The sequence below is a fragment of the Anomalospiza imberbis genome, chromosome 12 (genome assembly GCF_031753505.1).
Source record: "Anomalospiza imberbis isolate Cuckoo-Finch-1a 21T00152 chromosome 12, ASM3175350v1, whole genome shotgun sequence".
Classification (NCBI taxonomy): Eukaryota; Metazoa; Chordata; class Aves; order Passeriformes; family Viduidae; genus Anomalospiza; species Anomalospiza imberbis.
The window spans coordinates 17,293,872-17,312,117 of NC_089692.1; the positions used below are offsets into that span (position 1 = coordinate 17,293,872).

The 18,246-nt window shown below is 37.9% G+C and overlaps 1 protein-coding gene across 4 annotated transcripts in view; it reads left to right on the forward strand.

Moving 5' to 3' along the window:
- Window positions 1-18,246, forward strand: part of CDH13 (cadherin 13) — a 449,552-nt gene that overhangs the window by 247,555 nt on the left and 183,751 nt on the right. For all 4 annotated transcript variants that reach the window (XM_068203139.1, XM_068203136.1, XM_068203137.1 and 1 more), the window contains one exon: window positions 11,116-11,260. In XM_068203139.1, the coding sequence (XP_068059240.1) occupies window positions 11,116-11,260 (145 nt within the window). The remainder of the gene's footprint in view (window positions 1-11,115; window positions 11,261-18,246) is intronic.

Here is an 18,246-nt window from a genome sequence, read left to right on the forward strand (position 1 = left end):
CTTTTACTTTGTACATACTTTTATTTCTATTATGCCTTTAACTGACCCCTGGCACTCTGTTGGGTATTATCTTTGTGGGTCCCAAAGATCCCTTTCTTGGGTTTTTGAGTTACAGTTTTGCTATAAGAGAAGGAAATGTTCCTGCAACACTCGCTGGGATGAGTTCTGGAATTTACTCCTTTTATCTTCATTTGGTTTGTGGGTGCATGAAAAAGAGTTTTGTTGATTGCTGTAACTCAAAAAGATTTTTTTCACTTGCAATTTTTGGTGCTTAGAGCATTTAATTAATTTTTTGACCTGACTGTATCCAGGTTTGCTGGAATAACAGACTTTCCGATTCTCCCTTTGTCAAATACAATATTCCACATAGGAATTTTTTTTTCAGTTGATACAACTGATGCAGCTTGATGCAATCAGTGAAAAAAGTAGACAACTACATTGTAATCATTGTAAAAAAAAAAAAAAAAAAAAAAGCTTTGATTGCATTTTTGGACTGAAAATCATGTCTGTTAGTATTTGTGGATTGTAAAAAGGGTTTGAAAAGGGTAAAAAAAGACAAAAGATGACATTGTGGGTCTTGGAATTCATAAAATTGCTCAGATAAGGTTGTCATAATTTGGAGTTTAGGAAAAACATGGGGGACAGAAAAAGAGAAATCTTTCTCTCCAGAAACAAAATGGGTGTGGAAATGTGGCACAGATAAAGTCCTGAAAGTTAGTGACAAACCAGTAAGGCAGAAGTCTGTGGATTTGGTTTGAGATCTGATTTTATAAAAGGGCAGCACAGGAATTGTTGAGTGTTGTAAAACATCTTGCATGATCTCAGAATTAAGGGAAAGTGGTGGTGGACCATCAAATTTACTGAGGAAGTGCCTTCCTTACATGTTAAATGAAGTAAATTATGGTTGACTGAGATACTTAAAATAAATAAATAAATCCACTGAGGCATGCTAGAACTGCAAATTACACCTTAAGATTAATAGTTTTAACAGGTAATTTTGTCATGAGAGCTGAAGACCAGTGAAGCATTTCAGAAAGTTCCTGGGTGAAATGTAAGCAAGTAAAATAAAAGAACATGAAATAAATTCGATGTGTCACTACACAGCAGATGCTTGTTGATCCTTCAGGAATTACATTAGAGCTATTTGACTACTCAGAAAAGACTTCTACTGTGTTAATTCACCTAATTTGAGACTCATTGACTAAATCTTCCTTTATTCACAATTAATGTAGAGAGATGGTCCAACATGTTAACAGTGACAAAGGCTCAGTTAAGAGAGAGAGAGAAGAGGTAATTTGAAATGACATTTTATTTTGGGTCAGGCTGCCCTGGAAAAATCTTTCCACTACATCCATGTCTGCAAGCTACTTTTCTGCTATAATAATGTGGAAACTGTTCAGATAATTTCTTTTTTCTGTGAATGAAATGTAGATTTAGTAGGAAAAAACAACTACACTACTGAAATGAAGCAGAGAAACTGCTCATTTTGTGTGATCTGGGATGTGCTGATCTGTCTAGCTGCTCTTACCAGGAAGATCAGCTGTCTGAATTATAAAAATATCAGCCACAAACACCCTTTTGGAAAAAAAAAAAAACAAACTACTGGGCATAATGTGAAATTCAATAAAGCTGACTGTAGACAAAATCAGCAAAAACTCCTTTAGTTTTGGATGACAGGGAAGGATAAAGGGAGTTTTGTTACCTCCAGTGCTTGCACATCATCACAGCTGCTGAGGCCTTGGAGTGCAGCAGGGCAGGGAAAGCCAAGCTCTAAATCTGAATACTTCTGGGCTATATTTGATATATTTACCCCCACACATGTCAAAATTCTTAATATAACAGCTTCCAAGCTCTGATGCTACTGAGGGAGGTCGATAAACTCACTTTTACCGACGAGTGTAACCAAACACACAGCAGGGAGGGAGTTGTGATGATGCTTCCAACACCTTTTATCATCAGCATCGAAATGTGTCAGCTTTGGCTCAGCAAACAGGCAGCAAAGTGCCAAATGTTTACTAGACAGGGATGTGAGGAGGAAGGAGAGGGCTGTTCCATGGCAGGAATGGGGTCAAACAGGCAGATTCCACTTGGTAAAGTGGGTGCCCTGAGGAAAGGAGAGGCTGCCAGGGCTTGGGAAAGGAGTTAGAGGGAGATTAAACAACAGAATAAATAAAAAATAAATAATATCCCAAATAATTAAATACAGAAAAGAGAAAGGGACTATGTAGGTACACAAACAGAACTCTTAACAGTTTATCACCCCATCCTAAGTGCTGGAGAGGGGGCATGGCAGACACCTTGTGCCACAATCCAGTCCTGCACAGCATCCTTCTGTGATGGCAGCTTTGCAGCTCTGAAATTGTAATGGGTTCGTAAGGATTGGCAGCACGGTCATCTCGACCATGTGAGCAGAGATAAATAAATCTCATCTGGCTCTCTTTTCCTGCCTTCTGGAGACCAACCTTCCAAAAGGTGAAGTTCAGGAATACTGTACAATTGCATCTTACAGGGCTGTGACAAATGCAGTGTAGAAAATACGGTGATATCATTTCAAATTTTCAATAGCAGAGCAATTTTATTTACAGGAAAAGCAAGTTTTTCAGGAACTATACCAGGAAAACACTTGTCTCTAAATGTTTTCTTCATTGACTCTTGGATCCCAAGCACTCTTATTTTGCTCTTTGATGGGATTTGAAGGAGTCCTGGCTGCAGCTGTCCCCTGGAGCACTGACAGGGTAGAGAGGATGAGCTGTCACCCCAGGAGTGCTGACAGGGCTGAAAACTCAGGCTGCAAGGCTGCAGTGACCTGCAGGCCCTCCAGTGCAGCCTGTAAAGCCTTCTGTATGAGCTCTTTTGTAATTGCTTGCTTTTGTTACCTAAAAACAGGGACACCTGTCCTGTTACCTCTGTTCTAGCCTGGTATCAGCCTGAGTGATCCTTGACTTCAAAGACCTTTTCCTGCTCATTTGCAGGAACAGATATTTTAAGCAGTCATAACAAAGCCAACCATATGTATGTGTGATATATCCCTGGCATTTGCACTGACCTTTATTTCTTATGCCTAAAGAAGTCAGTTTCCTCAAACTGATGCGTTTGAGATCTTGCATTTTTGTTCTTGGTCTGATTACAGGCTCTCTCCGACCCTGGTGCTCCTTGCATCCTTCCATGAGTTGAAATCTGTTAAACTCTTGCCACTTCCTCCACCTTTGGAGCTATTTTTGAGCAGCCAGAATGGTGAGCAGTGTCAAATGATGCCAGGAGCTATTTAAAGGTGCAAAGCTATTTTTTCAGTTTGTCTTTTGTAAGTGTCTTTATTGCTTTTGTGGTGCAGCACAGAGTCTAAAAATTCTGGCCCAGCTTATGTCTTAATCCTTTATTTCAGCCCTACTTTGTCTCTTTTTGATTTCTTGAATATTTTTGTGGTGATTAGAATTGATTGCTTTGGTGAATCCTGCTACCTCCTCTGTCTCCCCCACCCCCGCTCCCTTTTTGAGGGGATCAACATGTGCTCTCTTGTGATATGGGAAGATTTTAATTAATATTTACATGATCATCCTTAATACTCTTGGTCTGTGTGAAGTCCACGTGGCTGCTTGAAGAGCTGTGCTGCTCCACAGATTTGAGGGATGTTCTTCTCATTTGTTCACCGAGGTTATTTTTGGAGTGGGCATTCTCATTTCAACTCCTAGATAATGCTTAACAGGATGGATGCTTCAGAAGTTATTTTAATTTGATTTTTGAGGCCATATGAGAGATTCTTTGAGGCTTTCTGTTGTAAAGATGCATAAAATTATTTTCACTTGTGCTTTTGGTCTTTACAGATGTAGAATAGTGTGTAACGGGAGGGAAAAATTATATACTGAGAGGACAACTGGGTTTTCAAAGATCTTTCAAAGGTGTTTTGATTTTAATAGGATATATTATCCAGTCTCTCATAAGGCACTTTGAAAAATCATACTGTGCACATGTTGGTAGCTTAATAATCTTTGTAAATCTAATTTTACATTACTTGCTCAGCAAGAGATGGAATATCACTATCAGTCTTGTGTGTAGAGATCAAAAACCCAGATTCAAGCTTGATTTAAATTTTGTCTGGTCTGTGGCTTTGGTGAAGCCATTTCATCTCTGTCCCCCACCCTTTGCCTATCTTATTTATGTGACTGATTCTCTTTTGAAACGCTCTGTCGCTGTTGGTCCCATCAGTTCTATCACCATTAATCGGGATGGTTACAGTTTGAGCATCTCACACCTGCTTTATGTCCATCCTAAAATCAGGATTTTGTGGGGTTTGGAAGGTTTGTAAATGCACCCATTTGCTCTGTGAGGGTGGCAGGACCCTGGAGCAGCTCCTGCCATCCCATCTGCTGCCCAAAGAAGAGAGAATTTTGGGATAATGTCAGAATCTTCCCTTCTCTGCTCCCAATTCCTTTGTTCCCTGTGACTTTTTGCATAACTCACCATTAAACCCATTTTTCTCTCATGCAACCTGACTGTGTGTCCTAGAAAGTGACATTTCTCAGAGGGACTGGAGTTTACAGTGATACATCTGGAGCAAAAGATGGACAGAATCTTTGGAAAACTGCTGCTTACTAGTGCCTGATAATACATAATAAATAAAACATTATGATAAGGTTTTTTTATGATATCATAGGTTTTACACTATGATAATACATAATAATAAAACCTTAAATGTTCTGTGAATATCAAAAGGAATCTCTGCAAAGAATTGTTTGTTACAAATATTTAAATGTTAAAAATAAGAAATCTTAAAATAATAGTTGCAAGAGCTCACAAGTAAATCTTGTCTGTGCCAAACTGACTTAAAAACCCTCTAAAAATACCAGTTACTTCTTGCTGACCCATTTATTCTTGTAACTTAAAACCAGCCTCAGGAACAGGTGGTAACAATGATGAGATTAAGTTATCCATTTTGTGCGTTTATTTTTTCAGTTGACATACAAAAATCTGCTATAAAATCCCAATCTCTTTATTTTATATTTTAATAAGATGAAAACATCAAAATAATTTTTGGAATTTGGTTTAATGTGAAGGAAAGGCAGAGTTCATTTTGGTATAAGATTTTTATGAGTATGTAATTGATGTATTTTTTCTGCAGTTTATGCTGTCATTCTCTGCAGTTTTGGGGTTTTTATATTCCTCCTCTTTGGATTTTTTTTATGGAAAAGGGGCCATTTTATACTTAGAACAGAGAAAAATTTCCAGGCTTTAAGCTGTACAGAAAACAACACTTTTTTAAACAATATTGTGATTCAGAGACACAGCTGGGGAAGAAAATGTATTTCCTGTGACACTAATGGTGGCACAGTGTATACATTCAATTAGATAATGAATTCATAATTGCTTGGTTTCCAGCTATGGAGCATTTTAATACATTAAAACCAAAAAATATTAAACACATAGCATTGTAGATTCATTTTTCAGCAGTGAGCACATTCCAATGATGGCATTTTCTAGGAATATTGAGGCTTTCCTGGATTGCCAGAGCCAGGTTTTCCAGTGGAAAAAGAGTTTGTGATCTTATCTGGAGCTGCAGGTACAAGGAGCTTTTGGAACTGGCCTGCACTGATTGAAAATTGGCCAAGAAAATGTTCTTGTGCTTCGTCCTTCAAGGGAAGGGTGAACAATAGAGAGATTTACTGCACAAAAAATCATGTGGAAAATGTGCAGAAATCTGTGATTGAATTTAATTTAATTAAGGCTCTAAGAGTTTTTTGACATGGGATGGTTTTGTTTAAAGAAAAAACAGTTGAAATAACGTGGGAATGTTGATTTGACAGTCACAGACAGATAAACCCCATTGTTGACAGGTTACAACTCAGATGTAACTTGAGCTTTGGAAAGGTAAAAGGTTCTTTTTAGACAAAAGTGTATAAACTTGGCAGAACTTGCTATGTTATGCTTCACAAATTAAAATATGATGTAGACCCTGACCTTTCAGTCTACTGATGTGACTAATTATTAAAATATTAAGCCCACTGCCTTAAAAGCCAGAGATAAAAGCACATATCTGACTTTTTATAATATTAAGCTTCTCTTTCTTTTCTTAAAATGTCTCTTAATGCATCTACAAACCTTTGCACCTGAAGTGATCAAAGAAGATGAAGTGACTCTTACTGAAGAATTCATTCCTTGTCACTTTGGAGAGATAGAAGTCTTGGGCTTTTTTAAAAATTTTGTTTAATGCACACAGTTAAGAGACAGTTGTGCTAAGAAAATAGGAACTGTGTAATAATTAATTTTTGAGATGGCTGCAGTAGCAAGATGAAGCTTGTGGAAGATACTCCTGGAGTACTTACATGATGAATTAATCCCTTTCCGCCTTGGCTCTGGTTCTGAGTGCCAGGTGAAATTCTCCAGTTTCAGGTAATGGTGCTGGTTTTTGCCATCATCTGTACAGCTGTGCTGTGGTGGTCGATAGAATTATGTTTTCCTCTGAAAAACTGAGTATTTTTGTTTTGAATCCTCTTCCTCCATCTCTCATGGAGCTATATAACTATTAGCTCATGCTTTTTTCATACTCTTAAATCAGGAAAATTTACTTGTAATTAGTTTCTCTTTGTCTGAATTATTGTCTTCTCTGAGTTTTGTTAGGTAATTGCATAAAATTTTTACTACAACCTTGCACTATAAAGAGAATTTCTTTACTACATTTTATGACCTAGAGGTGACCAAATTTTCTTTTCTTACCAGGAAATTGCCTGAATGAAAGATCCTTTCCTTACTGTCAATCCACACTTAAAAACTGATGATAAATAAACCTAACAAGTGTTCTCAAGAATTAATCTGACCAATAAATAAATCCAGCAGAAATTAGAATATCTGAGGTGGGGCAGGTGGTGGTGTTGCAGTATTTTGGATGCAGTGCTCCTGTGAAGCTGGGGATGAGGAACAAGTAGAAAAACCATCTGTGGAAACAAATGGAAAACTTCCATGAGAAACATTCCTGTGGGCAACAAATTGGAAATTAAAATTAGATGGCAGGTAATGACTAAATAACCTGTCTTAGGCTTTGAAGATAATTAAGCACTAAAAGATATTCCAGATTTACTTATGAAAATCTCCAAATTTATGATGTAATTTTATGTGGGCCATTGGCTGGCTGGCTGCAAAGTGAAAATAGACATTTATATGCAGAGAAGGAAGGTGGCTCTCCAGAATCGTTTCACCAAAAGCAATAAATGAATGAAAACAACCCTTCTGTGAAGAGAAACCTTTGAAATTACTTGAAGTAATGGTAAGAACGAGACTGGTTATCATTTCATGTAAATGTTATTGCTGACTGCAGAGTAGAAAGGATTCAAGACTGTTTAAAATAAAGCAGAAAGCTTAAAATGAGCAACTTTGAATAAGCTTAACTTCTGATGAGACCATTATATTTGGGGTGATGAAAGATCCATGCTTTGCATATGCTGAGGGAAATTGGATGGGAAGTCTAGAAATCCATTTTGAGAAGGGAGAGGGTTCAGTAGGAGTTTGCCAGAGAGGATAAAATCTATTCCTGCCTGCACTTTGGGGGCTTGTATTGCTTTTCCCTGTTCCATTGCTGTGCTTAATTTGATCAGTGTCTGTGAGCTATACTGGGGCACCAGCCAAAGTCTGCTTTGCATTTGATCATGGAGTTTTGTGCTGTGAGGTGAAAAATTTCTCCTAAAGCCTTGATTATCCTTTGTGGGTTGCATGTACTCTTGTGTCAGAAATGAAATTGGGATTTAGCCTCAAGAGCTGCTGAAAATCACAGGTTAGATTATGATGAGCATAACTTCATCATTATCATGGAGTCATGGTCTGGGTTGGAAAGGACCATCTAGTTTCCACCCCCATGAACATAATTCCATAACTTTTAAGCGGGAAAGCATGAGTTTTTCACAAAATAAACAACTGCAGAACCCTGCAGGTTGTTTGTTTTGTTTTGTTTTTCTCAATTTGTTCAAATCTGTCTTTATGCTTAGCACATGTCCTTGGAATTGCATTGTTATAGTCAGGTAGGAACTGAAACCCTTTCTGAATGTTCCATTACAATTTCTTGTTATCAAAAGAATTAATTCAGTATCTTTCATACATCAGACAAGTTTTGCATTAAAATCAGATAGCCTTTCTTGCCTTCTGCATTGAAAGACTGAAATCTCACAGTTCTGTTACTTGGGACAATTTCATTTCCCACCTGGTTTTATTTACAGCCTGTTCAAAGTGCCAAACATTGTCTTTTACTTGAATGCTTTTCTCACTTGCATGTGTTGGGTTTTTGGAAATAACAGTATACTTTTGCTGTTATTTTGTGACAGATTTTATGGAATTTTTTTTTGTTGTTCTGTTTTGTTTTAATTTGGAGTGTTTTTGTTGTTTTTTGGGGAAGCTAGATAAAATATCAGAGAGCTTCTTTCACAAACGGGTCATATAAAGAATGATGGCCATAACTTCAGTGCTGCACGTTTTTATTTTGAAGACATTGTAGAATGCATTTAAAAGGAGCTGGTGAGTTAACTCAGTGCTTAGGACAGGCTTGAAAATTATTGTATAAGTATTAATAAAATCCTTGGCCATCTAAATAAAATAAAGAAGATATCATGTTCCTACAGACCTGTCATGCCAAATTTTTCGGACAGCTGCTCTCAGATGCAGTGGACTTGGCAAAGATAAAGCAAATCTATTTCAGTCATTAATAAGAATCTCCTATTCTTTTCCTTAATCTGTGCAAGTCTGAGAAAAAACCCAAAAACTAGTGTTAGATCAGCTTTTGTTTTAAATGACTTAAAATTCTGATAAAGTAGCTGAAGTAGTTTTTTAAATTTAGCAAAGTCTTTGTTCTTTCCAGTGAACAGCACAGTCACTTGATACTGAGAGATAGATTAGGAGCAAATTATCTTGAATTTGAAAATTAATTTCCTGGAATTTCACAGAGAAATATCACTATTCTTTCACTTCTCAAAGCAATTAACATAGTTTTGATGAGTCAGTTTTACTATGGTAAAGTGTCCAGCTCTGGAGTCTTCAGCATAGGGATGGTGTGGATATGAGGGTCCAGAGGAGGCCACAAAAACGAGCAGGGGGCTGCAACACTTTTTCTGTAAGGACAAGCTCAGAGAGTTGGGGTGCTCAGCCCCAAGTCTGATCATGGAGTTTTGGGCTGTGAGGTGTAAAATTTCTCCTAAAGCCTTGATTATCCTTTGTGGTTTGTATGTAAAGAGAAGAAGAGGCCCCAGGAGGACCTTAGAGCCCCTTTCAGGGGATTACAGGAAAGTTGGGGATAAACATTTAGCAGGGCTTGTTTGATAGAACAAAGAGAAATGGTTTTGAACAAAAAGAGAAGAGTTTTGAACCAGATACAGGGAGAGGGAAATTACAATAAGGGTGGTAAAACACTGTCATGGGTTGCCCAGAGATGAGGTGGATGTTCCATCCCTGGAAAAGGCCAGCATGGATGGGACTTGGAGCAACCTGCTCCAGTGAAAGGTTTCCCTGCCCATGGCAGGGGGTGGAAATAGATGAACTTTAAAGGTCCTTTCCAAGCTAAATTATATTATGATTCATTTTGTCAGCAGTTTCCAGCTGTAGCTAAAACTGTATCTGACTTTAATGTAATTCAGGAATGGAATCTCTTTTCCTTTCCCAGTCCCCATCACATCCCATGGCAAAGATTCCTGTATTGATTTTGGAGTTCAGAGTTGAACAAACCCAAAAGTTAAAGGGGAGGTGCTCCCAGAGATCTTCAGCTGTGCCAAAGCTATGGGAATCATCCCAATCAGAATATTTGTCTGCCTTTAAGCTGTTAAGCCATATAATAAAAGATAAGGCTTGGGAAAGGCTTGCAAGAACAATTTATAGACAAGTGAGGATAAGCAGTGAGTAGATGTTAAAATGGACTGTGACACTATTTACAAACAGTGCTTGTAAGTAGGTGTCTCACTCATCACAAACACTACTACTCACACACAACACATTGAATTAAAAAAGTGGAAGGCATTTATAAGCATAACAAAAACCAGAGAAAGGTGATAATAAGCCATCCATTTTAATAAGGAATTAGGATTCTGACCTATTTCTTTACCAGCAGGATTTATCACTAAGTTATAAATAACTTACAGGTATAAGGCAGGGAAATGAAGAATAAATTAACAGTATAAACAAAATACTCAGAGACTTCCAGCCCCTGGTGGCACCATTTTCTCAGGGAAAGACTGGGAGAGAGTGATATTAACATCTGAGCTCAGGTTCATTTTCTGGCTGGCTTAACTCCATTAGAGTCTGGGGATGGGGAGGGCAGGTGAGAATGATAGTAGTGTCTCAGACATGTTTATTGCTGTATTTTATTGATTTCTTGTGAGGCAAGAGAACTGCAGGTATAGCACACAGCTGCAATCTAAATTGATTTCTCTGTTGTTTAAGAAGTTTTGGCATGACTCATTGGGACCTTCCACTGCAGGTGGTTTGGAGGGTTAAGATTACTCTCAACTTCCTCTCCAGTTTTTGGATGTAAAGAAAGTCCAAACAAATCTTCAGCTTGTGAATATACCCACTTGATTGGGACTGAAGATGTTCTTTCATTCTCCCACATCTGATCAGAAAACCCAGAAAACACTGAAAATGGCCTAACAAACACTTCATGCCATCACCACTGAAAAAATGTCTAAATGTCTACAGCTTTTTTTTTGCTTTGTTTTATTTTTCATGGTCTTGTTTTCTGTTTGTTTTTAAAAAGGTGAGGATTAATGTAAATTCTACCATGAAATTCTGTATGCATCCACTGGAGGTGTGCTTGATAAAAGCAAAGAAACAAATTCTAACCAAATCTTCACATGAGCAGGATCAAATTTGCAAGGGGTCTTGTTTTTGGGTATTTTTTAAGCTCTGTTCTATTAATTCTTTGGGCAAGATGACATCTTCAAGCTGCCAGGGTGTATCTCAGTTTGATTGTACATCTGTCTCTCTTTTGCTTAGAGGAGAAATCTGCTCTGAGCCTGGTCCAAAAGCATGGGCTGCAAGTGGTGTCTTTGCCAGGGTCTGGCCACACCAGCACTCATCAGAACTCTGTTTTTCTTACTCTTTTCTCACTGTGACAGTGAACTCATGACTTGGTTCCTTTCTCTGTTCACCCAGCTGGAAGTGGAGGTCGTGGACATGAATGGGAAAACCATGGATGGCCCGGTGCGCCTGGACATCTTGGTCATCGACCAGAACGACAACAGACCCATGTTCAAAGAGGGCCCCTACGTTGGTCACGTCATGGAGGGATCTGCCACAGGTGAGTCCGAGCCAGTCACGGCTCAGTAAATACAGCCTGAACAAATCCCCTCTTGGCAAGTGCATTATTATCACCTTGTACAAGCTTTCTTGCTGATTTTGGTGGCTTACTGGTTTCTTCTTCTGCGAAAAGAAGTGGGAGCAGCACAACTTTAGGACAGTGGGTATTGATTTTTGAAAAACAAGTCTCTGCAGTAAAAAAGAAAAAGAAGCAAAAGGGAAAAAAACCCAGAAATTAGTTGGAAATAGGAGCTTTGATTTAGGTTCATGTTTTTTCTTCATCTCTGGAATCATTGAAGACAACCCCTAGGATATGATTAAGATTCAAACCAAATACCACGAGCAATTTCTGTGCAGAGTGGGAATTTCACATTTTTTTCCTGTAAGTTCAGTTACTGGAAGGGTTTTTTTTATTTGTTTATGTAGCATGAGTCTGGTAAATAACACAGATGAAAGGAAAGCACATTATGAATAAACTAATGTTGTAGGGCAGATTGAAATACTGAACAATGCTGATAAACAGATGTTGTAAATGTAGATACAACAGTTGCAACTAAACAAAAACACATTGATATTAAAGTTAATAAGGAAAATGTTCTGATTAAATTTCCTGTTGATTTTGTCAGATAAGGAAATTCTACAAGAATAAGATACTGTTCCAAGTTTTGATGTGGGTATAACCATCCAAGTTAAACTCACCCCTTATATTAGGTGAGCTTTCTGGTGAATTATGCATTTTCACATAGAGATCTTCATATCTAGAAACCTGTGGGTATGAAATGCATTGCAAGCTGCTCCTTCAACAGACTAAATTTTTGAGGTAAATGTTTATTTACCTCACTTGTGACAAGCATGTAATGAAGATATTGATGATCTTTTCAGCCAAGCAAGAAACATTTAATATTTGAGAATATGGCTGCCAGTGGAACACTCTTTTCTTTTGTAAGTCTCTAGTACATTTTTTAACTGGCAATTCCCTGTTTTTATTATCCATAAACTCTCCTTGCTTTCCCTTTATTTCCTACTCCTTATACTGAAGTTTACACTTCTGGTTCAGTAGAGATGTTTCTCAGCCCACCTTCCAGTGAATTCTTCTGTAATAGTTTCATCCATTTGCTCCTATTGCCACTTTGTACTGACTTGGGTATCATTTAGCATTTTGATTGTCTTTCCTGTTGGCCAAAGTTTGAATGATTTTTCTCAACTTCCCTTCCCTTCCCTCCCTTCCCTCCAGGTATTCATCACATTAAACTTCATAACCTCATTTGCCTGGTGTCAAGAGCACCAGTGCTTGCAAAATTATTTTGTGCACAATGGGACCTGTGGAATCAGGGTAGGCTGGAATCAGTCACAGCTCTCTCTGCAGATGGCACCCACTCAGCCAAGATTTCCTGGTCTTGTTTTCCATAGTTCTTCACAACTTATGGCGCATATCTTCAAATTATTCATCAGGCTCTGCTATTTTATCACAGAGGTTATCAGAGAATATTCCGAGCTGGAAAGGACCCACCAGCTGTCGTGCTGCTCCAAATCAAAGGTTACACTGCACAGCTTGATAGGAATGCTGATGTGTTTGCAAGTGGCATTCCTGAGTCCTTCCCTTTGGATTGCAATTGTGCTGTATTTCATTTTTGCACCTGCAAAAGGAAGGCTTTGTATGGGGATTTTGGAAGGAATTTCAAATGAGTTAGAGACAGGATCTCTGAGTTTTTAGATGTTGCAGTTTACTTTTCTTATCTTCTGTATAGGTAGGAAGGGTGAGTTTGGCTCACATCTTCACAGCATGGTTCAGAAGGTCACAAGACCCTTAGTTATAAGAACTTTTAAGGATTTATTGACTAATAAAATACTGTTAATAAGGATATTTATATTTTTGATCCAATCATTAAGTATTTCATTTTATGGACTCATGTTATAGTGTAAGCTTTCTTAGTTAATTATGTTATGATACACAAAATTACAGAAGTGCATTTTACACTTGTTGTTTACTTTTGTAACTAATTGTTTCTATATCTTAAACTCCAAAACTCTAAACTTTAGTGTGTTTCTGCTTTAAAGCTATATTCTCACTTCTATTACCAAGTTTGGAAGCCTCTTCCAAGGTCTCAGATCAAATCCTGTGTTTAATTCCAAGCTTTGGCTTACAGGCCCAAAGTTCTGAGAATTCCCTGCATTTCAGATTCCAACAGCTTTGCATTGGATACGTAATCTTATTTCTTATCACAGCCAACTTCAGCTTCCTTCAAGCTCTGAATCAAACCCACTCACTGAAATTCTGCTAAAAATAAAAAATGCTCAAGTAGGTACCTTGGATTTGTCTTGATGCTCCCTGGACCAAAGTGCAAATGTCCATGGATACCAATAATTCCATGAGAGATGCACAATTATGTAGAGAAATATGCAAATATAGTGTGAGACTCATCTGAAGGATTTGGGACTTTTTTAAACCATTCAGATGATATTATTATCTTACTTTAAATTATCCATTACAGGGTTCCTGTGTGTTTTCCTTTTAGGCCACAATTTTGTCAGTCACAAAACCAATGGAATTCTCTATAGATTTTCCATTCATTTATTAACTCTTCAATTGAACTTAGGTGTTGTCTCTTCATCAGGAATATCAGAGAATTACTGATAAATAAATCTTGGAGAGAGTTAGCATCACAAACTTAAATATGTAAACCTTAATTTAAAAAATATTAATATTCTGCTTCCCTGGTGTTGCTGTAAGACATATTTCCCAGCTTTTTATTGTTTTACAAAGTGACTTTTTCCCCTTAATGAGTTGAAAGTTAATTCCTTAATTACGGAACCACACAGAAATTACAGTGAAAAGTTGTGCCAAGCCCCTTTTAAGAATCTTCTTTTCTCTTCTATCTGAGATAAATATAAATCCACCAAACCTGAAGAAAGCATGGAAACAGTGTGTGATTTTTGTATTTATTTAATCTGTGTATGAATATTTAAAGACCCTTTTGAACACAGTCCCAGTGAGGATGGTTTGGATGGTGTTCAAATAGATTTTTTTTTAATGTCACTAAGTCCATTCACATTATTGTGTGTGTGATTTTTAAACTCACAGTAAACACCACTGGTTATTTGGACACCTACAATTTATGTGCCATCACATTTCTGGAGAGGCAAGTACCTGCCTATAATTACTGAGAATACAAACTACATTACAATGAGTATTCATCTGAATTTCAAGCTAGGGCTTGCCAGACCTTATAATTAATGATAAAAATATGTGACTGCTAGGTGATATTGCTACAGATTTATTTCTTGATATATCATTCCTAGGGAAATTTAATAATATAGTTAGTTACAGTAAATTAGCTCTTTTCAGGGAAAATTGTCATGGTTCTGAAAATAGCCCAGAATCAAATCCTAACAAAGTACACTCAAATGTGTGCTTAAAGTGACCACAGATGTGCTGAGATTTCTATTAGGTCTTTTCCTGGAGGGACTGCAGACTTGGAGGCTTTTTATCATAAATAAATAAATTGGAAGACCAGTAGAAACTGTTTGAAGACAGAGGAACCGGTTTGATTTGTTGTTTTTTATTTTATACCAGCTCCCATTTCTGGTTGAGGTTGCAGTCAGCATATATGTACCAGGAAAGTAATGGCTGAGCCTGAGTCAGTGACACTGATGGCAAATTTTGGACTGACTGTAATGGGTTTTGTGTTTGCTGCACTGCTGATTTCTCCTGTTTTTGTTTTCTGAGTTATGACCCAGTTTATTTCCTGTAGATATCTGATTTTTCCAGCTGCCAGCTCAAGGGTTGAGGAGCTGTGTCTTGCAGCAGCCCCACCTGAGCACATTAATGAGGGTGACTCCAATCCCATGGATTCCATAGGCAGGCAGAAACATTTGGATATCTGACTTTTAGAGGTTGGAAAGTGGAGGAGGGTTAAATGAACTTGGCAGCCACACCATTTCTCTTGCTGGAGGCACTTGACAGAAATTATTTTAAACACATTTGACATTATGTGACTTACAACAACATGCTGCAAACCCAGTGGGGTAAAATCTTAACTGCAGTGGTTTAGCAAAATTGCTTGAGAATTGCATTTAAAGAAAGCAACTTGTTTTCTGTGCTGCACAATAGCCTGGATCCATTGCATTCCAGCCAAGGAGCCTGGACTGACAGATGTCTATAAATAATTGCTGGAAATAAAGGGACACTTGGAGACATTTAGAGAGGAAACAGAAGGAATTAAGAAGAATAGCCTAGAGCGTTCTGCAGTATCATAAAATAGTAATTTGTAGAGATGGATAAAGCATGAGGAAGGGGCTGAGTATCATTGGCAGCTCTGCACTAGAAAATGGTTCAGTGGTTCAGGTAAATGAAAACTGGTGTTGAAATGGTGCCTTTTTATTTAGAACAACCTGCCAGGTTGGTTGGTTTGCTGTTTTGGTTTTTTTTAATACTTAACCTAACAATAAGTTCAATACACAGATTAATAGAAATGGGATCGTATATGATAGATGGAGTCAAAAGAGTCCATGAAAGGGAAGAAAAGGCCAGCTGGCCTAGCAAAGTGACAAAAATAAATTTGGCATCATTGACTTTTACACACCTGCTGCCAGCTTTGATACATTTCAAATATTCTGGTACTGTTTTGCCAGACTCTATCTATTTGTGGCCTGCAATCCTTGCTGGCCTGTGGCAGAAGAAGATTGCTAAAGCTGTAAAATGAATCAAATTGCATTGAATTGGGCGAAGTCTCAAAGTCTTCTTTCTTTTGACCTAGAAATCCCAGGGGACAGAGGAAAATCAAAGGGTGTGTTTGCAAGTTGTCTTTTTGCTGAAAGTTTAATTTTTTTTTTTAAGTCACAAAGAGCCATTAGAAAAGGATAGTAAAGGATATAATAGCTTTTTATTTAGGTAAAAGTAGAATCTGGAGTATTCCAGTCTTTGCATTCTGCCTGCACCAGGGTTAGGGTGACACTTGAGTCTTTTTGTCACAGTTGTGCATAAATGTTTATTTGTTGATATTTTATTGAGTTGGGTTTTTGCAGTATAAACTTACAAGTATATATAGCTCTGACCTGCAAAGCAGAAATATCTCAGAAAATTTACCTCAAAACTATCTCAAAATTGTATGTTTGAACCTGAAGTTTTTTGAATACTAGCACTGCCACTCACAGCAATACTCAGATTTAGAGGAGATTTGAAATGTCAGATGTTACATACTTAATTATGAAACTTACTGCTATGAGCTCTTGTGGAAAACAAAATAATAAATTGGAAGGAAACTGTGGATGAGGAAGCCTCTGACTCAAAGGAAGCTAAAGAATACAAAAAACTCCTTTACTTGTTAAAGCCAGCCTGTCTCCCAGCTTTTCCCCAGTCCTTCCTACTGGAGATGGAATGTTCATTTTTGGGTATAATTCAGCAGAGCAATTTCTAAGTTCCTTTTCTTCCAGATATGTTCAGTTCTGGGCAAACTTGAAAACTTGCTGATGGCAAACTTTCAGCCATCCTTTCTTGGGATTAATCATCTGCATTTCAGCAAAACTCCACTCGCTGCCTCAAAATCCTTTGTAATCTGGCCTGTAAATATAACGGATGTGAACTAGGTAGAAACATCTGTAATGTCAATATTTAAATTTCCAAGCAGAAGCCAAGCAGCAGCCAGGCTAATTATGCACAGCTGCTTTGTATATCCCAGTAGGAAAATTTTCACAGATCTGTGTGGAATAAAATACAGCTGTATATGAATATGGTTATTGTGTGTATGTATAGATATATCTATTTTTTAATATGTATGATGTGCATATATTGCAGAGAGATGAGCATATATAGACACAAATATCTGATTTTTATAGGGATTCTGGTATATTTTAGGTACTGTATATGTGCATGATGGAAAGAAAATATATTTATTTACTAATAATTTGTTGTATTATGGAAGACACAGCTGTACATCCACTGTAATCTTCCTGTTGGAAATTGAAAGGAACAACCCATTAAAGCACTACCAAGTAATTAAAAGGTTCCCAGGTATGCAAGTGTGGTTAAAGCAGTGCATTTGGAGGAAATTAAATTAATCTCATGTGTAGCAATTAGCAGTTCCCTCAGCCTGGGTCTGGGATGGGAGTGTCTGGGAGTAGGAGGCTCCAGGGTTCAATTAGTCCTGATTTCCAGCAGGAAGAGGGTAAACCCAGGAAGGGCTCCAGCCCAGCTTAGGTGCACAGGTAGAATTACTGGCCTGCTTGGGAGGACTGGAAATGAGTCACCTTCTTCAGTCCCTGACAGAAAATTCCCTGTGCCTTTCTGCACAAGTGATTTGTGTGCTCACTGCCCCTCCTGCTAAAATGAGCTTTCTTCTTTTTTTCCATAGATAAACACTAGATATACCAAAATTCAGGCTGATGGCCAGATCAGCATTAATGCCTGATGTTAAAGGCTGTAAAAGCATCATGGTCTCTGTGCCTTGGACAATTCATGGAGTGCAGTGCTCACACCTCCCTGCACAGAACAGTGATGGTTGGAGTTTTGGCTCCTTTTGCATTATAGCCCAGGTTCATGAAATAAAAATGAGTATGTTTCTTAATCAAAGAACAAATGAATTTTTTAAAAAATGCTGGAGTCCTTGCTGGGTACTGGAACGCAAGGGCTCAAATGAATTTGTGCAATTTGGGATGTAATTGTTTGCAAAAGGAAATTTATGCACTAATTTACTTACCAGTGGTTTTTGCACCTGGGCTTTTGCACCTGCTTTGTGCCTCTCCTGTTCTCTCAGAAGAGACAGGGATGAGCTTTAAAACTCCAAGCATTTAGGACACATGAGATAAACTCATCCATGTAATCAATAAATTGAAAGATCCTGCAGTCCCAGGAAAGCATTATCTGAAAAAAAACTCGTGGCTGTGTGGCAGCCTGCAGGGCGGGAGCATGCTGCAGCCATCTAGGCAGGCTTTATTAGTGGTATAAACCCTCAGTTTGTGTTTATACACTTCTAAATCACCCTTTGTGGA